The 24,339-nt window shown below is 60.9% G+C and overlaps 1 protein-coding gene across 2 annotated transcripts in view; it reads left to right on the top strand.

The window, feature by feature from the left end:
- The window catches only part of STXBP1 (syntaxin binding protein 1), a 59,320-nt gene that overhangs the window by 10,415 nt on the left and 24,566 nt on the right, over window positions 1–24,339 (top strand). For both annotated transcript variants that reach the window (XM_055126967.1, XM_055127026.1), the window contains exons 2-5: window positions 19,715–19,764; window positions 20,609–20,690; window positions 22,978–23,054; window positions 23,736–23,814. In XM_055126967.1, the coding sequence (XP_054982942.1) occupies window positions 19,715–19,764; window positions 20,609–20,690; window positions 22,978–23,054; window positions 23,736–23,814 (288 nt within the window). The remainder of the gene's footprint in view (window positions 1–19,714; window positions 19,765–20,608; window positions 20,691–22,977; window positions 23,055–23,735; window positions 23,815–24,339) is intronic.

Genomic DNA, 24,339 nt, shown 5'->3' with positions numbered 1-24,339 from the left:
TCAGGGCTTACTCCTGGCTCTGTGCTGAGGAATCATTCCTGGAGGGACTCAGGGGACCTTCTGGGGTGCTTGGGATACAACCCGGATGGGCTGCTTGCAAGGCAAACGCCCTCCCTGCTGGACTCTGGCTCTGACCCAGTGAGGCATTTTAAACGTTACTGAAGTTGATCCCAAGTCTACCTTCCTGTTTAATTCCTGGGGAATTCTCACTTCCTCCAGCATCAAGCGTTGGATGGTTTTCTAAGTAACTGGTATTATATTTCAACAGTTTCTTTACGGAATGATCTTGGCGTCTGCGCGCTAACTCGGGCTTGCATTGGAGGGACTCGAGTTTTCAGTCCGCCTCATTTCCAGCGTGTTAGCTGCTTATTGGGAGAAGCAGGGCACTCCTTTTGATTTTTGACTCTGTTGTAAGTGTCAGAGACGAGCATGTGAGTGACTCGTGTGGTACCCGATGGGGAGTCCGTGCTTGGCTTGGGGTGCTCAGGGTTTTTTCCAGGCTCGGCTCAGGGCTACTCCTGGCAGTGCTTGGTGCCCGGGATGGAGGAAACTGGGTCCAACACGTGCGGGGCAAGCCTGAGAGAGCTTCTAAGTATACTCAGGGTTGCGTAAAGCCCCCTCTCTCATTCCACGACCCCGCCGATCTGTTAGGTTCACCCCATTGTGATGCCCCCTGCCTCCCCGAGCCCCTGAGGGTCTATTTTTTGCGGGGGGGGGGGGTGGAGGGCTCACACTTGGCAGTGCTCAGGAGTTATTCCTGGCTCTGCAGGCCGGGATCACTCCTAGCAAGCCGGGGGATCAGACGGGATCCCAGGGATCGAGTCCGGATCAGCCGCGGGCAAGGCAGGCGCCCTCCCCTCTGTCCTGTCACTCCGGCCCCGTCTCAGCAGATCTCGGTTCTCTTAGGACTTCGCATCTGACTCTTTGCGCCGTGTGGTCGTTTGGTTTGGGGGCCACACCATGACCCCGGTGATGCTCAGGGGGTACTCCTGACTCTGCACTCAAGGGCCTTTTCCGATGGGGCTTGGGGGACCACATGGGGTGCCAAGGGATGGTGCCTGCTGTGCTGTCTCTCCTGCCCAGAGCAGGGTGGTCGTGTGCCTGATTCTGTCGCCGTGGTTACCCCCCCATTCAGTCCTCCGCCCCATGCAGGGGCCCACACCTTTTGTTCACCCACTGCACAGTGGGGGGACTGGGTGTCTGCACTTGGAATTTAGGTGTGTGTGTGTGGGGGTGCCAAGAGTGAAACCCAGGGCCTCACACAGGCCAGGCCGGGGCTGCGGCACTGAGGGTCCCTGAGTCCCGTCCCCGGCCCCCGGCTCCATTTTGTCTCAAAGCGCCCGAATGTTTGTGCTGTTGTTGGCGTGTGTACCTAGCAGTGGAATTTGCAGGCCCTGTGGAAACAGCTTCGAGCTTGTCAAGGTCCTGCCAAACTAAAGTGACTTCTTTTGGCCCCTGTTTGGGCTCAGACAGGACTTTGGTCTCTGCACTCCTAGCGGGTGGCACAAAGGGGCCTTCCAGGGCCTGGTGATCTGTGCGGTGACGTAGCCGGTGTCTCCGCCGAGTCAGGACCGGGCCGGGAATGGAACCCAGAGGCCTGACACTCCCTCCCGTGCACCCGGCCCTCCCTCCGCATACTTGCGGGAATGGTTTCCGCAACCGCCCATGCCGGGGGGCACAGGTTCGAGGCCTGGGGCGGGCGTGTGATTCCCGGGTAATATCAGGCCTCAACCGCACTCATGCAGAGCTAGCTCCTGGCAGCAGCAACAACAACAACAACAATTGTTGTCGTCCAGGAGCCAGGCCCAGGTCTGTGAAGACCATATGGGATGCAGGGGATCGAACCCGGGTCGGCCGCGTGCAAGACAAACGCCCTCCTCCCTAGTCTGTGGTTCTGGCTCCGCGAATGGTAGGAATTGCAGAGGAGATGTATCGTTCCTGGCCAGCCCCGAGAGGGACTGCAAAGGCCGGGGGGACACCAGGGCCTCCTGCAGTCCCCGTCCCCCGTTTCCCACAGCTGGTGGGTGCCAGCTGAGCCCCGTCTCCAATGGAAGCTCTGCCCCCCCCCCCCATTTCCGCCCCTGCCTCTCAGATCGGAGGGGAGAATGGGGTCAAGGGGAGGAGGGGTGCGGGGAGGTGGTCAGACTAGAGAGTGGTGAAACGGGGTCGAGGGCCGGCTGGTGGCAAGGAAATGACTGGAGGGAGTCCGGGATGGGACGGTTCTGAACTCCTGGGAAGTGTTTGGACTTGGAGCCCGAGAGCGGGTGGAGGCAGGCCACTCCCTGACGAGAGAAGGAGCCGGTCCAATAGTTAGAACTTTCAGAGGGGGGCGGGAGCGATGGCACAGCGGGTAGAGCGTTGCCTTGCACGCGGCAGGCCCGGGTTCAGTTCCCAGCATCCCATAGGGTCCCCCGAGCACCGCCAGGAGTGATTCCTGCGTGCAGCAAGGAACCCCTGTGCATCAGGTGTGATTCAAAAAGCAAAAACAAAAAAAACTTCTGGGGCCGGAGTGATAGCACAGCAGGTAGGGTGTTTGCCTTGCACGCGGCCGACCCGGGTTCGATCCCCGGCATCCCATATGGTCCCCCAAGCACTGCCAGGAGTAATTCCTGAGTGCAGAGCCAGGAGTAACCCCTGAGCATCGCTGGGTGTGACCCAAAAAGCAAAAAAAAAAAAAAAACCCAAAAAACAAAACTTTCAATGGTGTTTGTCCAGAAGGCGGGTGGGGTGTGTGTGTGGGGGGGATCCCGGGGACGTCAGTGGACGGATTGGAGTTAGGACATCGCATGCCTGAAGCCCAGTTGTCAAGAGCTGTGTCAATCACAGGACCTGAATGAAAGGAAGGAAGGAGGAGGGAGGACAGGCCGCAGGGGCACGGGCTGCCGGGCCTCGTCTTCTAGAGGGACAGCTGATGCCGCGGCTGGACGTGCTGCAGGCCTGGCCCCGGGTCCCGGAGGCCTGGGGCGACGGTACTGTGGACAGGGCACCTGCCACGCGTGCGGCCGACCCTGATCCCATCCCTGCATCTGGACCCCTGAGCACTGTTGGTGTGGCTCAGAAACAAACGGAAAAAGGGGGCAGAGGGATCTTTCCAGCCGCCCATGTAGCAAAGTCTAGCTGGTCCTGCAGAGACACCGCCTTGCATTATGCGCTTGAGTTTTGAATGAATCTTTGCTCACTGGCTATTCAGGAACCTTGATACTGTTCCCCCAACTTTTTGTGGCCCCCATGTGCAGTTCTGGGACTCCTGCAGGGGTCGTGGCCCTCAGTTTAAGAAGCCTGGGCCTGGTGGCTGAGGAACGGGCTGGCTCCGAGTATAGAGGGGGCAAGGAGGGGGCCCTGGGTTCCTCCCGGCGTGTGTCCGGCTGGCCGGAGGGTAGGAGGGGAGAGGCAGGGGGAGACGGCGTCTGTGGTCCTGGGCTCCCGATGCTCCGTTAAACAGTGAGAGTAGCCGAGAGCCTCTCCCTGACGGGAAGGTCTGGCAGTGGGAGACTGCCGGGGAGTCAGTCAAAAGGCCCCAGGTTCAATCCCCGGCATCCCGTGTAGTCCCCCGAGCACCGCCAGACGTGACCCCCTAGGGCAGAGCGAGGAAGAACCCCTGAGCATCACCACGTGTGGGCCCCAGACAAAACCTAAAGGCAAAACTCTGAGCCTGTGGCTTTCATGCTAAGTCACGAAGCTGTCATCTGTTGAATCTCAGGGCCAGGGGTGCGGGGGCAGCAAATAAGACGCTTCCCTTGCACGCAGTAGATCTGGGTTCGATCCTCGGCACCACGGGCCTGTGGTCCCTGGAGCCCAGCCAGCAGTGAGCAGGGCTGAGCACAGAGCCAGGAGTTCAGTCCCGACTCTGCCGGGTGTGGCAGGAATCGCGTGGGCCATTTCCTCTGTGACTGTCGGGGACAGGCTGGTATTGTATGTCCCAGGTCTGGATTCTGGGTTACAAGCGTCAGCTACTAGGAGGGAGGCAGGAAGCTCGGGGCCACGCACAGGTGTATCTCGGGCAGGAAGGAGGGGCAGGGCGGCTCCTCTCTCCCACCCCCCTGGGCCTTGGCGTACCCCAGAACTAGGCGGAGCCACCCCCTGGGGGGACACCCTAGGATTTTCGGCTCCCTGGCAGACCCCGCCGAGGGTAAGAGCGTTAGGATCTGACCCCGACCTACATGAGGCCCCTGAGGGTTCCTTCTTATTTGTTTCAGGGCCACGCCTGGAGGTGCTGGGGCGTTGTGCAGGGCGGGTGCGGGGAGCCCCCTGTTGATATCAGCCTGCCCACTGAGCTCTCCCTGGCCCCCTGGAGGGGCTCAGGATTCTTTCCAGGCCCCTTCCCTGGCTTCAGGGCTCTTCCTCTGGCGGCTGTTTCCCTGCAACATCCCTGCAACATCCTTGCAACAAAGTAACAACAGCTGAAGCTCCGCACAGCCCTTCCTGCCTCGGGCCCTGCCTGTTTCAGCCTCTGTGGCTCAGAGGTGTCGCAGGCCAGGGCTGGGGAGATGAGCGAGAGACAAAGACCCTTCCCGGGCCTGATTGGGGCTGGGTGTGTGTGTGTGTTGCGTTTTTGGGAACCCCACTGCGAAGATCTTTAGATTTTCTGACCTTGGCCCCAGACCCAGCCACCCCCCCCCCCAAGCCTCTCCCTGTCTCGGGCCTGGGAGATCAGATGTGGCAGGTAGATTCTGGGGGCCCAGTGGACGGACAGGGCCAGAGCTTGGGGGGCTTCCAGACAGCCTGGGTACCTGCGTCCCCTCACCCCTCTGTTTCCAGCCTGGACTCACCTGCCTTGGCGCTGGCCACCCCCCCCCCCCCCGGGCCTCTGCCTGTGTCTCCCCTCCCCCAAGAGGAAACAGCCCCCGGGGTGCCACTTTGGGGGGAGAAGGGAGTCTCCCCGCAAAGGATGGGGAGAAGGAGCCCGGCCTGATGTCGGTGCCGCCCACCCGCCTCTGCCCTCTCCCCTCGGGTCGGCGGTCTCCTCGCAGCCGCTCCTGACGCTGTCGGCACGGAGGCTGGGGCCAGGTGCAGCTCGCTTAGGGCCCGGCCGTCCAGAGACGCCCACAGCCCCGAAGGGCCGGGGCAGGCCTGGCCCGTTATCAGAGGGGCGCTCAGGAAGGAAGGCGGGGCGGGCCCCCAGCCGGAGGCTCTGGGACCACCACACCCGAGTTTCTGGAGTTTCTGAATGTGGCCAGACCATCTGCTGTGCTCTGGGTTCGTGCTGGCCAAGAGGAACAAGTCCTGAGGGTCAGAGGCCAGTTGAGCCCCAGCCGCGAGTCTCCGCGAGTCTCCGGAAGCAGGCGCGAGGGCCCCGCGGCGTGGGGAGGCGCAGGCGCAGGCATTTCCCTCTGGGTGGGCTTGGTGGACGCAGGAAGTTCTGTTCCTCGGGGTTCTCTGTGGCCCGTCCCGAGCGCGTCGCCCCTGGAACCCCGTCACACAGTCCGGGGAGCTTCGAGGGGCCAGTCAGGGGCAACGGAGAGGGGGCGGCCGCGGCCGAGCCGGGTTTGGTTTCTCAAACCCTGCCCTCGGTGATCCCTGAGGGCAGAACTAGGAGTAAGCGCAGCCAGGGACGCGCCAAAAAGTAAAAATAAGTGGAAATGACCAGTCAGGGGCCGGAATGAGAGGCCAGAGGGTGATGGTTGTACGTGGCTGAGCCCGTGCCATCTCTGGCATCCCGTACAGCCCCCCGCACCCTGCCCAGGGCGGTCCCTTTGTGCAGGGGCTGAGCACTGCCAGGGGTGGCTCTGAAGCCTAAAGAGAAATAGAGACCAGTCCGGGCCTGCACCCAGCCCCTCGCTGAACTGGGCCAGGGCCCTTTCGCCCCCACGCCCCCAGCCGACTCCCGGGGGCAGGAATTTGCAGGCAGTGGCAGGAGGCCAGGGGAGCCCCCCTCCCCGGCCCACAGTTTGATAGAAATAGGTGATCAGGAGGATTCCACTGCTACCCAGCCCCAGTCAGGGAGACGGGCAGCGAAGAAAACATCTCTGGGGGAGCCGTATGAAGGTCGGCGGGGGAGAGGCACAGAAATGTGGCAGGGGGCTTCGGTGCACACGTGTCCGTGAAGGCCAGCTCCGAGAAGACGGCCCACGGGGTTTCCAGACGCAAGAGTGGCCGGCGGCAGCTCCTGTGCTGGATGCCAGGGGAAGGCGGGGCACGGGCTGCTGGCAGGGGGACACGGAGGGGACGGCCCCGCCGAGCCTGTCCTCCACCTGGGCGCTGGGTGCAGGCGTCCTGTGCTGGGTGGGAGGCAGCTGCCCCCCCCCCCAGCCGCTCTGGGGAGTCACCTCGGGCGTGGCCGAGCTCTGGGCCGCACCTTCTTCCTGTGCTGGCGCGGGCTGGGCCCAGCAGGATGTGAGCCTTGCCCCGTGTCCGCGGGGCCGGTGCCATGGATTGGGAAGAGGAAGCAGGCCCTCCTGAAATCAGGCCTGTGTGTGCACACGTGTGTGTGCCTGCCACATGTATGCATGTGTGTGCATGCGTGTACCAGCATGTGATGGGGGGGTTCCTGCTCCTGGCAGCTTCCGGGGGCTTTTGCTTCATGTCTGATACCCGTGGAATGATCGATGGCATAGAAGATTCACGGGGGCGGGGGGGCAGGAGGGGGAGGCGGAGAGAGAGTACAGCGGGAGGATGCTTGCCTTCATGTGGCCCCGGCGTCCTGTACGGTCGACACCGCCAGGAGTGATCCCTGAGTGCAGAGCCGGGAGTAACCCCTGAGCATCGCTGAGTGTGATCCCAAAGCCAAAGAATAGAAGATTCAGAGGGTCTTCTGCCTGTTGCGCGGTGTGGGAATAAGCTTCCATTTATTGAAGTTTCTGGATTATTCTTACAGGTTAGGGACTGGGTTTACAGTAGTGCTCATACCTCAGCACCAAAGGGCCCGAGACCCCCCCACTCCCGTCTTGTCACTTCTCATCCTCTTCATTGCCCGGCCCCCGGCCCCTTCCGACCTATCTGGCAATCTCAGATGTTGTAATCCATGGCTAAGGCATGAATTTCTTTCTTTTCTTCCAATCTAAAAATGTGGAGCATGGGACTGGAGCAATAGCACAGCGGGGAGAGCGTTTGCCTTGCACACGGCCAACCCGGGTTCGATTCCCAGCATCCCATATGGTCCCCTGAGCACCGCCAGGAGTAACTCCTGAGTGCAAAGCCAGGAGTAACCCCTGTGCATTGCCGGGTGTGACCCAAAAAGCAAAAAAAAAAAACCAAACGTGGAGCAGGTCAGCTTTTAGAGTAAAACTGATTGGGTTGCCGCCATGGGGACCAGACAGACACCCCTTTCCTTTCCAGCAAAGGTGGAGACCCCGTTTCTTCTCGCTGAGCGCCTCAGCCAGTGCTGTAAGCAGACGGTCCTTTTTCTTGCATACTTGCTTGCAGAAATCCGCCTGGCCGTGCTTGCAAGGCCTTTCCTTCCTAGAAGCCTCGCTCACCGTGTTCTGTTTTTTTTGTTCTGAAATAGGAACTAAAGAACATTTACTTTTCTAAGCTCTTTCTGGTTTTGTTTTGGGGCCACACCCAGCAATGCTCGGGGATAACTCTGCACTCAGGAATTACTCCTGGCAGTGCTGGGAAGCCACAGAGGGTGCTGGGGACCGAGCCTGGGTCTGCGGCGTGCAAGGCACGTGCCCTACCCTCTGTGCTATGGCTCCGGCCTGCTCTGAGCTCTTCTACGAAAATAAGAGTAATCTGCTTTCTTTTTTTTTTATATATGTATATTTTTTTTATTTCCCTTTTAATTTGGTGTTTGGGATGCACCCGGCGGGACTTAAGGCTCACTCCCAGCGGGGCTCAGGGTGCGCCGGGCCGTGTCGGGGATTGAACCAGGGTTAACCACGCGTGCCAGGCAAGGGCCCAAACCCCAGGCCCGTCTCTAGCCGAGGGCGCTTCCATATCCAGCGGGGTTTTCTCTGCGTTTGTTTGGTGACGTCCAACGTGTCCGTCCATGCTGAGGGAGAATGAAGGAACCGCGGGGCCTCCCGGTGTGGGCCCAGGTGCTGGGTGGCAGCGCCCGCTCTGTCCCTCCCCAGTTTAGGTCCCGGGTCGGCCAGGTTTCGGCTCTCCTGCTACTCGGCTTGTGGACTTGCAGCCTCCTGGAACCGTCGGGGAAATAGACGGAAATTGAGGCAGCGAGCAGCTGTTTCAGGGTCGGCGGGGAGGACGAGGGCTCTCCGACATCAGCTCCCGCCCCGCCGACACCCAGGACAGCTGTCCCGTGCGAGCAACTGTCCGTCCGTCTCCCCTTCTAAAGCCGGGCTGGCCCCGGCCGCCCCCACGGCAGCCTAAGGAGGATTATCCGATTATCGGAGGTGGAGCAGGTGCCGGCGCTTCCCGGGGCGGCCGTGTGCTGGGCGCTTGTTCGCGCCTTCCCTTGAGCAAGTGTAATTAGACCATTGGTGATCGGTCTGGATCCCTGCGGGGGGTTGCGGGACGGTGCCTGTGTCCTCGGAGCAGGACACCACCGGGTCCCTTCTGTGCCAAGCCAAGCGCAGGGGGCTTTATGCTTGAGTTTAAAGCCTCCGTGGGAGATTCTCTGATGCTTTGGGTGTTTCTGGAGACACCCCCCCCCCTTGGCAGTGCTGGGAGCGAGTCCCAGAGGCGCTGCTCAGGGCCGCGTGCAGGGCCCACCCCAGCCCTAACCGCCTCCGGGCCCCCTCTGGTGCTTTGTGGCTCTTGCTGTTTCCTTTCTTGGCGGTGCTGGGAGTGGAACCCGGGGCCTCACACGCACGGGGAGTGTTCTGCTGCTCAGCCACGTGCCCGCCCTCCAGTGACTGGGGAGGGGCACCTGCTGGCGCTCAGGGGCTGCACGTGGCGGTGCTTGAGGCACCGTGTATAGTGCTGGGGGCAGAGCCGTCGACGCGATGGCCAGACACAGGAGCCCTCACCCCACTCTGGTGGCTTCGCCCCGGCGGTCTCAGATGCAGGCTCCCACCCACGGGTGTCCCTCTCCAGGGTGCCTCAGGATCCCGCACCTAGCGCCAGCCGAGAGCTTGGACCACCCCCAGAGAAAGGCGCCCTCAGATGTCTCCCCTTGTCCCCGCCCACCCTCACCCCCACCGCAGCCCGCACTCATCTTCTCTCTAACAGCTCTGCCTCTGCTGGACCTTCCTTCCTTCCTTCCTTTCTTTCTTTCTTTCTTTCTTTCTTTCTTTCTTTCTTTCTTTCTTTCTTTCTTTCTTTCTTTCTTTCTTTCTTTCTTTCTCTCTTTCTTTCTTTTTTTCTTTCTTTCTTTTTTTGGGGGGAGGCTCTTTGGGTCACACCCAGTGATGCTCAGGGGTTACTCCTGGCTCAACACTCAGGAACTACTCCTGAACCTGGGTCAGCCATGTGCAAGGCAACCACCCACCCACTGTGCTGTTGTTCCGGTCCCCCTTAGCTTGCATTCTGCTTCACTTGTCATGATGTCGTGCTGCCCCGTCCCTTTCTCTGGCTGCATAATATTCCTTTATCTGACTGGGCTTCGTTTCTCCCTTCCTCCAGCCGGCAGCGGTGGGCGTTCAGGCTGGTGTTGACTACTGTGGGTGTTCGTGTGGATCTGTGGCTTCTTTCCTCGACCAGACCCCATAGTGGGGCTGGCGGGGGCTTGGTAACTGGTTCAGCTGGTTCCGGGAGTGTGTGTGTGTGTGTGTGTGTGAGTGTGTGTGTGTGTGTGAGTGTGTGTGTGTGTGTGTGTGTGTGTGTGTGTGTAGGGTGAGGGCGGGGTCACTTTCTACCATCACTGCAGGGGCAACATCCTGTTTCTCCAGCCACCTCGTAACTCCCTGGCGGTCAGGATGTTGATCCTTCCTCTTCTTTCCGGCAGTCTGAAGAGGTTTCCTGGCATCCCCGGTGTACTGAGCATGTGCGAGACTCGTTCACTTCTCTGGACGCCCGATTCCCCCTGGGCAGATGGGAGTGATCCCATCTCAGAGGGTCCCGAGGAGTCTTCGGGATGGCATCACTGAGGTGTCTGGGCAGCGGCTGCCCGGAGGAGGCAAGGGAGGGCATTTGCAAGGGAGGGCATTTGCCTTGCACACAGCCCTCCCGGGTTTGATCCCCGGCGTCCCATAGAGTCCCCTGAGCACCACCAGGAGTAATTCCTGAGTGCAGAGCCAGAGGAACCCCTGAGCATCGCTGGGTGTGACCCAAAATTGGAAAAAAAAAAAAAAAGAAGTAGCTGAGACACAGGTGGGGAGAGGACAGAAGTTTGTATCATTGCAATGGGCCCAGGGGTCGGGTCACGGGCTCCTAGCCCCTTCGGGGGCGCTGGGGGCGCACTTATACTCCAAAACTGCTTTCCAGAGTGTCGGTTGCATCATACACAGTGAACTGCAATTTTTACTGCTGTGTACATCAGAACCAAAGCAAGTTCCCCATAGCCTAAGGACTGGGAGTCACAGGAGATCCGGTCGTCTGCATACACCAAAGTGCAGTTACAGCCAGGCGGCCGCGGTGCTGGGGAAGGGGTGGGGGGGGACGATTTCATGGAGGGAGACCCAGACCCCGGGAGCGAATGGTCCTTCCCGCTGCTCGCCCAGCCCGTGGGCACAGGTGTTTGCTGCAAACGCCACTGTCGCACCAGGCCCGGCTCCTGACACTCAGGACCAGCAGCGTGTGGCTTCCTCCACTCAGTGAAGTCTCAGAGAATTGCAGCAATTCCAGCGTAACAGTTAAAATAATTTTGGTACAGAGCACTTCCTGAAGTGGAGTTACTGATTTTTTTCTTTTGGTGTTTTTTGATTTTATTTTTTTCTGAGGGGTGTGAAACCCAGTGATGTTCAGGGGTTACTCCTGGCTCTGCACTCAGCAGTCACCCCTTGCAAGACTGGGGGGACCATATGGAGTGCCGGGGATCGAACCCGGGCCAGCTGTGTACAAGGCAAGCACCCTACCTGTTGTCCTACTGCTCTGGCCCCTAGTCCTTTATTTTGACTCTTTATTGATTGAGAGTCTGTGATTTGCTGTTAATGATCGGTTCCATGGACATAATGCCAACACCACAGCCATCACGATACACTCACCTGCGTCCCCCCTCAGCCCCGACCCCCTAAACTCCGTGTGTCCCCTCTGGTCCTTTGCTGCTCCCTGGTTGTGTATCCTTAAGTCCCACGTGTGAGCGATCGTTGTGTCTCCCTCCCCTTCCTGCTGCCGCACTCGGCATGCTTGGATTTTGTCTTCTAACATAAGCTTTTAACAGTGTTTGGGCGAAGGTCACTCCCTCCCGAAGACCCAGCTCAGACAGGGCTGGAAAATTAGGGTTGGTGCGGGGCAGGGATGTGCTTCACATGGCAGTGCCCGGGCCTTGCGTGTGAGCGTGTGAGGGCCCCGAGCTTGATCCCTGGTACGGGGGGGGGGGGGGGGGAGCTTGGTCGCAGCAGTAGTGAGTTGTCCCCTGAGGATACAGCATTTCTCTGGAGCAGGAGAAATGCACAGTGGCAGAAACTTCCGGTCTGAGGTTTTGTTTTCCTTTTTTTTTTTTGCCTTGTTTTTCTTTTTGGGTCACACCTGGCAATGCTCAGGGGTCACTCCTGGCTCTGCACTCAGGAATTACTCCTGGCCATGCTCAGGGGATCCTTTGGGATGCCGGGGATCGAACCCGGGTCAGCCGCATGCAAGGCAACGCCCTCCCGCTGTGCTATGGCCAGGCCCCTGTTTGTTTCGGGCCACACCTGGCAGCGCTCAGGGCTTCCTCCAGGCTCTGTGCTCGGGGGTCCCTCCTGGTGGGCTCAGGAGTCAGATGTGGCTCCGGGGACCAGGCCTGGGCCGTCCTGTGCAAAGCACGTGCCCTCCCCGCCGCACTGTCACTCCCACCCCCGTCGGAGCGTTTTCCTCTCCACGTTCACACGAACCTGCACAGACCTCCCTGGATCTGAGGGAGGCAAGTTCAGGTTGTTTCCAGATCCTTCTGGCTTGTTGTCGGACTGACCAGAGGAGAAAGGTCAAGAAGGGTCCCGGGGGGGCTGGAGGAATAGCACAGCGGGTAGGGCGTTTGCTTTGCACGCGGCCGACCCGGGTTCGATTCCCAGCATCCCATATGGTCCCCTGAGCATCGCCAGGGGTGATTCCTGAGTGCAGAGCCAGGAGTAACCCCTGTGCATCACCGGGTGTCACCCAAAAAGCAAAAAAAAAAAAAAAAAAAAAAAAAGAAGGGTCCCGGGGTCAAGAAAGGGTCCCCAGGCCCTCCTTTAGAGCTGTGCTCCTTGTTTGTTTGTTTAGGGTCACGCCCAGTGATGCTCAGGGCTTCCTCCTGGCTCTGCACTCAGGAATTACTGGTGGTGCTCAGGGGACCGTGTGGGATGCCAGGGATTGAACTCAGGTCGGCCAAATGCCCTCCCCGCTGTGTGGTCGCTCTGGCCCAGAACAGGGCTCTTTAAAGGGGGTCCTGGACCCCAGGGCGTCTGTCTGTCTGGCCACTCCTGGGGGTTGGGGGGGGCGGGTATTTCCCAGACCGCCTGCTGCCGTCCCCTCCCATCCTCCACCCCCCCCCCCCAGACCTGCCGGCTTGTCCCCAGCCTGCACGGCGCGTTCTGCTGCTCTCAGCGGTTCATTCATTCTCACATGATTTCGCCTTTGCTAAATCATGATTTTTATGGCAGATTCCAGAGACAGGGCGGGGAGTTGTCAAGTCTGAAGGTGCATGAATGGGGGTTAGTGTTCTCGGAGCCGAGTGCCGGGAGTGACGTGTGACGCGTCCCAGACCGAGCGAGATTCCTGGGGACCTCCCCGAGCACCCCCGCACCCCCCCCCCCCGCGGCCTTGCTCCCTTCGGGGACCAGCTGTCCCGTCACGGTCCTGTTTGGAAGACTCTGCTCCTGCTCTGCTGGGGACCCCCCTCCCATCATCCCAGCCATAGTGTCTCCTCAGAGGACCCTCCCCCAGGCTCTCCTCTCCCGAAGTTGAACCTTCTCCCTCTGGGAGCACTGAGCACGCTCTAGAATGGTCTCGGGCACTTGCTGGCCTTTCCGGCCTGTGCCGCCCTCCCCCGGGGAAGTGCCTGAAGGGCAGGTGTCTTGTTCCCCGGGTTCTTCTGCTTCCGGAAGCTGAGTTTCACCCGTCCCCGCTGGGAATGGAAGCAGGTAGACAGGAGGAGCCCCATGGCCAGCTCCAGGGGGGACAGGAAGAAAGTGACCCTAGACAGCCCGGGTCCTCCTGGGGAGGTCAGCGTCCACCAAAAACGCTGGTGATGCCGGTGGTGAGAGCCGGTGGCCCCGAGCTGAGTGCTGTCCACGCAGGCCCTCACTGACCGCTCACGGACAGCCCCACGGGCGGAGGCAGGTGCTGGGCAGGAGGCTGAGGTCACAGCTCTGGACCCTTCATCGTCTGCCCCCCGAAACCCACCCTGAACCGCGTTGCCTTTTTGTGTCAGGGTGAAAGGACAGAGATAAAGGGGCAGCAGTCCAGCGGGGAGGGCATTTGCCTCGCATGCAGCTGACCTGGCTTTGATCCCCTGCATCCCGGCGGGTCTCTGAGCCCCTCTCGAGGTGGGTGAGCCCTGAGCACCACCGGGTGTGGCCCAGCAAACAAGCCTAAGAGGGTGGGCCCTGGGCCCCCGAGCTGTAGAATAGGGGTAGGGAGTTTGCCTCGCAGCAGCCGGCCCCGCCCTGGTTGAGGCTGATGGCTGGTTGATCTCCGCATCCCCTATGGAGCACTCCCGGGAGTGATCCCTGATTGCAGCCAGGGGTCAGCCCTGAGCACCACAGGGGAGGGCGGAAAAAAAACAAACAAAAAAAGGGGTGGGGCTGGAGCACGTCCAGGTATGGCTCAAAAACAAACAAAGGAACACCCTGCTCAGCGCCAGGGTCTGCCTGTGCCCAGCCCGAGCCCAGGACTCGCCCCGGGGTGCACGTGGCTGGGGCATCGCGGGTTCCTGCCCAGTGGGGGGCCGTGTGTGTTTCGCAGGAATCACCTGGTCCGGTATGATCCAGGAGACTGGACTCGGTGCCATCAGCTCGGGGAGTGCCCGACCCCGAGGGTCTGCACATACCACACCTGTGCCCGTCTGTGCCCAGGGGGCTCTGGAAGGGTGCCCCCCAACTGCCGCTAGTCGTTTCCCCCCAAACGCAGAGAACAAGGAAGTTTCTCTTCTTTTTTGGGGGGGGGTCACACCCGGCGGTGCACAGGGGTTACTCCTGGCTCTGCACTGAGGAATTACCCCTGGCCGTGCTCAGGGGACCCTATGGGATGCTGGGAATCGAACCCGGGTCGGCCGCATGCAAGGCAAACGCCCTCCCCGCTGTGCTATTGCTCCAGCCCTGGAAGTTTCTCTTCTTATTTACCCAGTTCTTCTGTGTGTGTGTTGTGTTGTGTTGTGGACCACACCTGGGGATGCCCAGAGTTACTCCAGGCTCTGCACTCAGGAACTGCTCCTGGGGGTGCTGGGGCAGGAGGGTGGGGACTGTGGGATGCCAGAGATCGAACCCGGGTCATCTGTGTGCGAGGCACACGCCCTCCCCGCTGTGCTTTCGCTCAGGTCCTATATCCAGCTCTGTTATCTGAGCTTTAATCACTAGAACACGTCATACGGCTCAGGGACCCGGTCACACGCTCTGCGTGCAGGAACCCTGGACCGCTGAGAGTGACCCCTGAGCACTGCGGAGGGAGTTCCCTGAATCGGGGGAGCAAGAAAAGAGGGTAGAGGGACTGGAGCGATAGCACAGCGGGGAGGGCGTTTGCCTTGCACGTGGCCGACCCGGGTTCGATTCCCAGCATCCCATCTGGTCCCCTGAGCACCGCCAGGAGTAATTCCTGAGTGCAGAGCCAGGAGTAACCCCTGAGCATTGCTGGGTGTCACCCCCCCAAAAAAAAGAAGGCAGAGTTGAGACCTCTGAACCTCATCCCTTGGGAATGGAGGTGCCCGACCGTGTGGCCTGTGCAGAGAGGGCCACGGAGCCCCGACAGCACCAAGGTGCCCAGGACGTGGGCACTGGCGCCTGTTTCTGCTGCCAGGGCTCAGGCGTCCCACATGTGCCCTGCTGGCACCGTCACCATGCCTTGGCCGGGCTTCAGGGGAGCTGAGGCCTCGGGGGTCCCTGTAGCTGCCTGGGGCCCCGGCTGCAGACCAGGTGCATCTGCTGTTTATCTTGGTCCCTTGGGTTCTGCCGGATGGGAGAGGAAGTTGTGGCTCCTGGGGGAGGGGTCCCCGACCCCCTGCAGAGAACGACCCACCACCTCCTTCCCTCCTCGTGGCATTGTCCCCCCCCCAGGTCCTTGACTGGACTGACGGCCACTTGCTGCCGTTTCTGCCGTGTCCGCCTAGGTCGGGGGTGGGGGGGCATGAGTGTCCCCAGCAAGTGGCAAGTCCCCCCGGGACCCACAGACAGGGCCACAGAAAGCACTTCCGAGAGGACAACACCGGGGTCAGGGATGACCCTGAGGCTGCCGCCGGCTTCCTTCTCGGTGCTAAAACGGGCGCTAATCCGTGTTTCCCAGGCGGAATTGGATTAGGAGAATGTAGGGCAGGATTGGCGGGGCCGGCCCAGAGCCTGGCGCCTGAGACCCGAGTCCCGTCGGTCCTCTTAGGGCTCGTTCCCCTCTGCCCCGTCATCCCTCTCCGGGATTCTAAGTCAGGCACTTATGCGCGGCTTCGTCTGTGGCTTTGGGGAAAGGAGGGTGTTTCCAGTAGCGTCTGGGTCACCGGGTGCCAGGGCTCTAACCCAGGGTCCCACACACAAGCGTGTGCTTCAGTCCTGGAGCCAGCTCCCTGTATGTGTCTTTATGTATGTATCTATTCGTTAAATGAATAAGTAATGTCGGTTTCCTGGGCCACACCGGGCAGTTCTCCGGGGCCCGTGGGGCGCCAGAGATCAGACCCAGGTCTCCGGTCTACAAAACCCATGCTCTGACCACTGAGCAATCTTTCTGGCCCTCCTTGGCCTTCACATCAGTAAATTTAAATTAATCGCGTCTCGTGGAACAAAGGTAAGACAATGAGTGTTCGTCATATCCCAGGTTCAGAGGAAGACAGTGAAATCCACCCGTTTCTGCTCCCACGTCGGCAGAGACTAAAATTAGCCCCAGGTTATGCTACTGCAGCGAGCAGCACAGCGCGCTGTGGGGGTGGGCATGAGTCACACTTCTGAGAAAATAACGCAGGGTTTATCTGGAGCCCAGGATGCTCATACGTGTCATGTGTCACGCGTCTCCCTGCCCAGACAGGCCTCCTGACAGAGTCGTGTGTGCAGAGAAAGCCCCACCCGGGGGGCGCAGTCTCCAGCCAACGCTTTCCCTTCCTTTACATGACAAGCTTGTGCAGAGGTCCTGCGGCCACGGGCAGACACAGGGAGGGTGCTCACGCGGGCACAGGGATGGTGCTCACTGCCGGGCACAGGGAGGGTCCGGGCACAGGGAGGGTCCGGGCACAGGGAGGGTGCTCACGCCGGGCACAGGGAGGGTCCGGGCACAGGGAGGGTCCGGGCACAGGGAGGGTCCGGGCACAGGGAAGATCTGGGCACAGGGAGGGTCTGGGCACAGGGAGGGTGCTCACCGGGCACAGGGAGGGTCCTCACGCCGGGCGCTGGGAAGCAGAATCTCTGCTGAGTTCTCAACACATCGGGCCTTTTAGCGTCACGCAGGCAAGACATGTGCTGGGCCCCACTCCCCCGCCCCGCCCCTCACACTTGGGCCATCCTGTGGGTCCATGGAAACGCTTGTCAGGAGCCACATGGCTGGGGTTCCCCTCCCCCCTCTGCTTCCTGGACTGCCAGAGCCAGGTTTCCCCAATTTAATCTCCTCTCTCTCTTTCTTTCTTTTCTTCTTTCCTTTTCCTCTCTTTCTTTCTGGGGTTCTGAGGTCACCCCTCCCTCCCTCCCTCCCTCCCTCCCTCCCTCCCTCCCTCCCTCCTTCCTTCCTTCCTTCCTTCCTTCCTTCCTTCCTTCCTTCCTTCCTTCCTTCCTTCTTTCCTTCCTTCCTTCCCTCCTTCCCTCCTTCCCTCCTTCCTTCTTGATGGCTACACCCAGCAGTGCTCAGGGGTCTCCTGCTCTGCACTCAGGAATCACTCCTGGCAGTGCTCAGGGGACCCTATGGGATGCCGGGGATAGAACCAGGGTCAGTGCCCTATGACCCCAAGGGCTTTGTTGGTTTTGTTTCGGGTCACACCCAGTGTTGCTCAGGACTCGCTCCTGGCACGCTGAAATTGCTCCTGGCAGTGCTCGGGGACCATATGGGATGCCGGGGAGGGACCCTGGCTAGGCAGCATGACAGAGGAGCGCCGTAGGCCTGTGCTGGCTCTCCGGCCCTCTCCGGCCTCTCCTGGACATCAGATTCCAAGAACGTTCGCTCCGGGGCCGGAGCCACAGCACCGCAGGGAGGGCACCTGCCTTGCACGCGGCTGACCCGGGTTTAGTCCCCAGCACCCCCACGCTCCCCAGAAGCCTGCTCGAGTGAACCCTGAGTCAGAGCCCGGAGTCGGCTCTGAGCACTGCTGGCGGAGGCCCCCAAACCAAAACCAACAGACTAAATGTCAGCCTCAGAGCAGAGTTCCCTATCGCTTCCTGCCGTCCCCGGCCCGCGTCACCTGATCAGAAGTGGGGTTCCGAGGTCACCTCTGCTCACGCACAGCCTTGCCTCGCGCCCAGACCTCCCCCGTGCACGTCTCGGTGTCATCCGCAAACACGGCCGTTCCCTCCAGTTCCCTCCCGGCCCCCCTTTCCCCCCCTGCACCCCTCCCTTGGTTCTGCCTGTCCCTCCCCCACCCGCCCTGGCCCTGGGCCTGCAGACCAGAACTGATCCCTCGAGGGCTGGAGGACGCGACAGGCCAGCTGGGCTCAGGCCACTGCCCTTCCGAGGGGCTCCCGGGCCCCCTCTCCAGGCCCCCTCACCTGGGCCCTTGTGGCCATTCGGCTTCCGGGTGTGACCGCCGGGGGCCGTCCCTGCGCAGCGTCCAGGAGCGCCGTGCCCACAGGGGGGCCCCCCTGGTGGTCACTGACCCCCCCCGCTTTTCCCGCAGCTCCTCAGCCTCCTGGGGGTCCCTGGCCCCCAACTCAGGGCCGAGAGAGTGACGTGAGGAGTGGACAGACGCTCTGCCTCACCGGCCTTTCCGACGGACCCCGGTGTCCACTGCGCGCACGTAACCCCGTGGACCAGGCGCTGCCGCGTCGCTTCCCGGGTTTGTCCCAGATTAGAGGGTCTGATGCAGGCGCTTGCATCAGGGGGGTCTCCAGCCACCACCCGGAGCCTCCGCTGCGCAGACAGTTGCCCGAGTGGAGAGCGCTGTGCCCTCTCCAGAAGGTTCCGTGGCGGAAAGCAGGATCCCGTCTCCCGGAAGTGCTGTGGATGTCAGTGCACTAAGGGCGGGTTATTGTTTTAAATGAATTTATTCAGAGTTTCAGCTTTCCCCGCTTACTTCCCAGGCTGGCACCTGTTCACAGGTAGCTGCCCGCATTCATACCCCTTGGGACCCTCCATTAAAGAAATAAAACCCCCCCAATTTTCTGTTGACATTTTGGGGCTCCCCCGATGCCTCTGTTCGGTTCCTTTGTTCGGTGCTGGCGGCCACACGATGCTCAGGCCTTACTCCTGGCTCTGCACCCAGGGGTCACGTCTGGCGGTGCCGGGGGTCAAACCTGGGTTGGCCGCGTCCAGCACGGGTGCGTCACCCACCAGACTATCGCTCCAGCCCCTCGGGCTGCTGCCTGCGCCGTGCCCGGGGTACCGTGCTCGATCGCTCGCTCTCTTCCTCATCTTTCCTCCCGTTGTCGCCGCTTCCCGGTTGTGGTTCCCTTTGTTGCTCTGCTCTGCCTCTCACACAGCACGTGTGCGGCCTGGGGGCAGCGCCTGTCGCTGTCACACCCCACACCTGCTCCCTGGGACGGCCTTCCTGGCCTCCGGCCTCATCCTTGGAGGGGGACTGCGAGTCACAGCCTCTGGGCTCCTCCTGCTGTGCTCGGTGACCATGTGGGATGCCGGGGGTCACGCCGGGGTTGGCCGGGTGTGAAGGGCGCCCTTCCTGCCCCCCCTGCTGTACTGTCACTCCAGCCCATATGTGTCTCTTTTTTTTTTTTTTTTTTTTTTTGCTTTTTGGGTCACACCTGGCTCTGCACAGGGGTGACTCCTGACTCTGCACTCAGGAATTATCCCTGGCGGTGCTCAGAGGACCCTATGGGATGCTGGGAATCGAACCCGGGTCGGCCGCGTGCAAGGCAAACGCCCTACCCGCTGTGCTATCGCTCCAGCCCCCCGTATGTGTCTCTTACTTACTTATTTGGTTTTGGAGCCACACTGGCAGTGCTCAGGGCTTACTCCTGGCTCTGTGCTCAGGGATCGCTCCCGGCGGGACCCAGTGGACTGGACGCGGTGGTGGGTGCGAGGCAAGCACACTGCCCCCTGTCCTGTGGCTCCAGCTTCTGCCCATCATTTTCGAAGTTGTGACCTTTGCTGCGTCACACAGTTTCAGTTGTGGGACCTCCTGCGCCTGGCCGTGCCCTGGAGACCACGCAGTCTGGCGGTTCCCGGAGCCCAGACACCGGCCCAGCACATGTGCCCTTGCAGGCCGACAGTGACCCCCTGAGCCAGCCCCCGGGACCTGGACACCCCTGTTTCTTTTCCTTATTTTGGGAAGGGACCAACCCATAAGCGCTCGGGGCTTAGTCCTGGTGGTGCGGGGGGGGGGGGGCGGGGGTGCTGGGGATCGAACCCGGGTCAGCTATGTGCACGGCACGCTCCCTACCCTGAAATGACTTTAAAATCCATTTTTCTCTCTCCCTCTCTCCTCCCCCTCCCCCCACCTCCTTCCCGCCCTTCTTCTCCCCCTCTGCAGAGATCATGCACGATGTGATAAAGAAGGTCAAGAAGAAGGGAGAGTGGAAGGTGGGCTCCCGAGGGGGAACAGGGGTGTGGGCGGGCAGGGCCCGGGAACCCCAAAAGGTGGTCCGCTCTGCCGCTCACTGGGTACGATCCCGGGTCCACACGTCTTGGTGCTGGGCAAGAGAGACAGGACCGGGCTTACGGCACCCACCTTGCAGCCAGCCGGTCCCGGCTCTGTCCCCTGAGCCCCGCTGGCAGCAGGTGCAGTTTTCCTTAGAGACGCTGACTTCAGGTAGTGCGAGGGGAGAGAAGCAGAGAACAGTGCTCGCGAGAACATGGCTTCTCCAGAGTGGAAAGGCCTATGCCTATTATTATTATTATTATTATTATTATTATTATTATTATTATTATTATTCGGCAGAGCCTGGCAAGCTACCCGTGTGTATTGGATATGCCAAAAACAGTAACAATAAGTCTCTCAATAAATGAGAGACAAATCAAACAAATCGATGAGCAACGGGATTGTCATTATTATTATTATCTTGCTTTTTGGGCTGCTCTGGCAGTGCCCAGGGGCTACTCCTGGCTGTGCACTCAGGAATCGCTCCTGGCATGCTCAGGGGACCATATGGGATGCCGGGGATCGAACCTGGCAGGCCGCATGCCAGGCCAGCGCCCTCCCTGCGGCTCGGGCCCCTCTCTTACGTTTTGCGTTTCTCACAACCCGTGAGTTGCTTTGTCCTGGAACGTGAAACCCGTGTCTGTCCACGCTTGGAAGATTCAGTCAGCAAGATCCAGCCTGACCCTGCGAAGGCGGGGTCTGGCCAGGGCAGCGGGGGCCGGGAAGGCGGAGAGCAGGGTGCCCGCCCCGGCCCCTGCGCCCGCGAGCTGTGTGCTGTGCTTCCAGGTGCTGGTGGTGGACCAGCTGAGCATGAGGATGCTGTCGTCCTGCTGCAAGATGACGGACATCATGACGGAGGGGATCACAAGTGAGCGCGGCCCCCTCCCTGCTCCCGTCCCCTGGCTCGGCTTCAGGGTCTCCCTGCACGCGGGGTGGTGGGGCCAGACCTTCCCCAGAGGGCCCCACGGCTTCTCATCATCCACCCCTGGCTGGGACCACGCCCCCGAGCCAGCACTCTGTGCCACTCTTAAGTCTGTTAAGAGAGACAGAACCTATGGTATGTCCACACCACGGAATACTATGCAGCCGTTAAGAAAAGTGAAGCCATGACGTTTGCTTAACTGCGAATGGACATGCAGAGCATCATGCTAGGGAAGCGAGTCGGGGAGAAGGAGGGACAGACATAAGGTGATCACACTTGTTTGCCGGGTATTGAAAAAGTGTAGAGTTTGAGAGTAATACCCAGAGGCAGTACAAGTGAGGGCCAGGGAGACAAGTCTAAGGTAGGGAGCTTGCCACAGGGAAGGGCGGGGAGAAGGACCACCGGGACAGTGGCCCCTGGACATGGTCACTCTGGACGAGAGCTGAGTGCTGAGAGGAGGTAAGGGGACGTGCATGATAACCTCTCAGGGACAGACTGCACACCACCGTGCCTGCAAGGATAGAGGGAAAAGGAGCGAGAGAGGAGTGAAGTCTCTGCCATAGGGACTGGAGTGATAGCACAGCGGGGAGGGCGTTTGCCTTGCACACGGCCAACCCGGGTTCAATTCCCAGCATCCCATATGGTCCCCTGAGCACTGCCAGGGGTAATTCCTGAGTACAGAGCCAGGAGTAACCTCTGTGCATCGCTGGGTGTGACCCAAAAAGCAAAAAAAAAAAAAAAAGGAAGTCTCTGCCATAGGCTCAGGCTGTTGGGGGGGAGGGAAACCGAGGACACTGGTGGCGGAAACAGGCCCTGGGAAGGGACGGGTGCTGCAGTGTTGTATGGCCGAAATCCAATTGTGAACAAATTTGTCACTGTGTATCTCACAGTGATTCAATTTTAAAAAACAGAAAAAAAAAAGTCAAAAGATGCTGAAAGGAGAGTTAAATTGAAGGAAGGAAGGAAGGAAGGAAGGAAGGAAGGAAGGAAGGAAGGAAGGAAGGAAGGAAGGAAAGAGGAAGGAGGGAAGGAGGAAGGAAGGAGGGAGGGAAGGAAGGAGGGAGGGAAGGAAGGAAGGAAGGAAGGAAGGAAGGAAGGAAGGAAGGAAGGAAGGAAGGAAGGAAGGAAGGAAGGAAGAGAGGGAGGGAGGGAGGGCCTTCTTAGTAGGAAGAAGGGGTTGAAGGCCCAAACAGACTCAGCCAATGAGCCCGAGTCCTTGCCTCCCCCGTGGCCAGGGAGATGCGCCTGAAAGCAGAGAGTGGCTCAGAAACAAACAAGGCAGAGTGAGATGCCGCTGTCCCTTCCCTGGTTGGATTATTTGGGGGGTGAGGGGCCACGCCGGCATGCTCAGGGCTTCCCCTGGCTCTGCGCTCGCGGATCACCCGTGGTGGGCCTTGGGGGAACATACGGGGTGCCGGGCCCAAACCCAGTCAGTACCAACCGGCTTTGCAAACGGCTGACTGGGGTTGATCCCGGCACCACATCAGGTCACCCGAGCCCGCCAGGAGTGATCCCCAAGCTCAGAGCCAGTAAGCCCTGAGCGCTGCCGGGTGTGGTCCAAAACCCAAAAGCAAAAATAACAAGAAACCCGAAAACAAGACCTTCAACCCCTGTTATGCGCCTGAGGGGTCTGGGCTGAGCGGAGACTCACCCGGGGAAGCCTTCACGCTGCTCCGGGGCCTCGCGCTGAGAGACGCCCCGGCTGCTCTGGCCAGTGTCCCAGGAGGGGGGCACTGTGTCCCCCCTCCGGCTCCAGGAGCTGCTGGTGCAGCCCCAGCTCTGCCAGGTGGCCATAAGCTAGGAACTGTCCCGAGTTGCTCTGTGCAGGGGCAGGCGCAGGCGGTCAACCAGAGGTCGGGGCTCCCTGGAACAGAACACGCCGTTTCAGCCCTGCACTGTGCCAGGGACAGGGGCAGAGAAGGGACCCCTGTCTCAGCTGTTAGACACACGGCCCCCAGTGGGTTAATGTGACCCAGCTGTGGACCGGGGACCCAGCCTGGAAATGCTCGGGACAGATGAGAAAAGCCCGGGAGAGGCTGAGGGCTGTCCCTGGCCCAGTGAGACCCGTTTTCTGTCCAGGCCTCCCAGCATCTCCGGTGTGAGGCCTGGCTGGACGGGGACCCTCGGGCGGGGCCTCTGGGGGCATTCGTGCACCCCGGTGCCCGTGCGGGGGCGGCTTCCGGCTCGGTGACCCCCATCCCATCTCTGACGCCCTGTGCTGCCCCCCACCCAGTTGTGGAAGACATCAACAAGCGCAGGGAGCCGCTGCCCAGCCTGGAGGCCGTGTACCTCATCACGCCGTCTGAAAAGGTGAGGCCCTCGGGGTGGGGGGTGCCCCTGAGCTGTCGAGGGCCCCCCAATAGGAACTCGGGCGCTGGCACTTTCTCCCGCCTGACGTCACCAAGAGGCGGCTGTTGTGTGCAGGGTACCCGACTTAGGCTTCGGTGACTCGCACCAGCATCGGGACTGGGCGTGCGCAGGTGCTGGGTGAGGGCGGTCTCTGTCCCCGTCTCTGTCCCCGTCCCCGTCTCCGTCTCCCTCCGAGGCGGCTCCCGCCACGCCACCAGCTCTCACCGTGAGAGTTCCGGCGGATGCCTCTTGCATTGCCACAATTTCTGTTGGCATCTTCCAGAAGGTTCTAGGCCTCCCTGGACCCAGGCTGGCCCTCTCCTTGGGCACCCCAGCCGTGGTGGGCCCTGAAGGACCGACGGCGACGTCTCGAATGAACCCAGAAACATTTCTTTATCTAAGTCCCGCGGGGTGGGTGGGGAAAGTCCCGAGACGACCCGAGTCAGAGTCGGTCACTCGCTGACTGGCCCAGCCGTGCTGCGGAGAGGCCGGGGGCGCCTGGCCTGGACCGGGGGCTCCCACCACTCCAGCGCGACCCCCTGCTGAAGTGGAGACACAGCCGGGCGGGACCTGACTCGGTTCAGATCCAGGCCCCTTCCGACTCTGGCTTCCGACTCAGGCCCCGCTCTCCCTTCTCCCCAGTCTGTCCACTCGCTCATCAGCGACTTCAAGGACCCACCAACCGCCAAGTACCGGGCTGCACACGTGTTCTTCACCGACTGTGAGTAGGCCCCGGGCCCGGCCAGAGGCCACGGGCGTGTCCACTGCCGGCTGCAGCCAGCAGGGGTTATGTATCGTAAGCCCCAGCCAGCCGGCCATGGGCTTGTATACTGTGGGCCACAGCCGGCCGGCCACAGGTCTGTCCAGTGCAGACCCCAGCTAGCTGGCCACCAACTTGTCCACGGGAGGCCACAGCCAGCCGGCCACTGGCCTGTCCACTACAGACCCCAGCTGGCCACAGGCTTGCCTTACACTTTCATTTTCCCTCCAGAAGAGGATTCATGTGAGAGACACACACACACACACAGTGACAGGCCCAGGCTCCCTCGTGAAAAGTGACGCCTCTGAGGACCAGAGGCTGCACCCCCGGAGCTGTTCCCTGCACCCCCACTTCTCTGTAGGGGCTCCCGGGTGTACCCAGAGATGCTCCACTGGCTGGTCCCCGTGTCAGGGGCCCCGCTCCTCCGCCCAGCGTCAGGCCTTCCTTGGCGAGGGTTATAATCAGGGACGGCTGTCGCCCTGTAAC

The sequence above is a fragment of the Sorex araneus genome, chromosome 1, assembly GCF_027595985.1.
Source record: "Sorex araneus isolate mSorAra2 chromosome 1, mSorAra2.pri, whole genome shotgun sequence".
Classification (NCBI taxonomy): Eukaryota; Metazoa; Chordata; class Mammalia; order Eulipotyphla; family Soricidae; genus Sorex; species Sorex araneus.
Note: the sequence above shows the minus strand (reverse complement) of the source record. Positions and strands in the feature narration are given on the sequence as shown.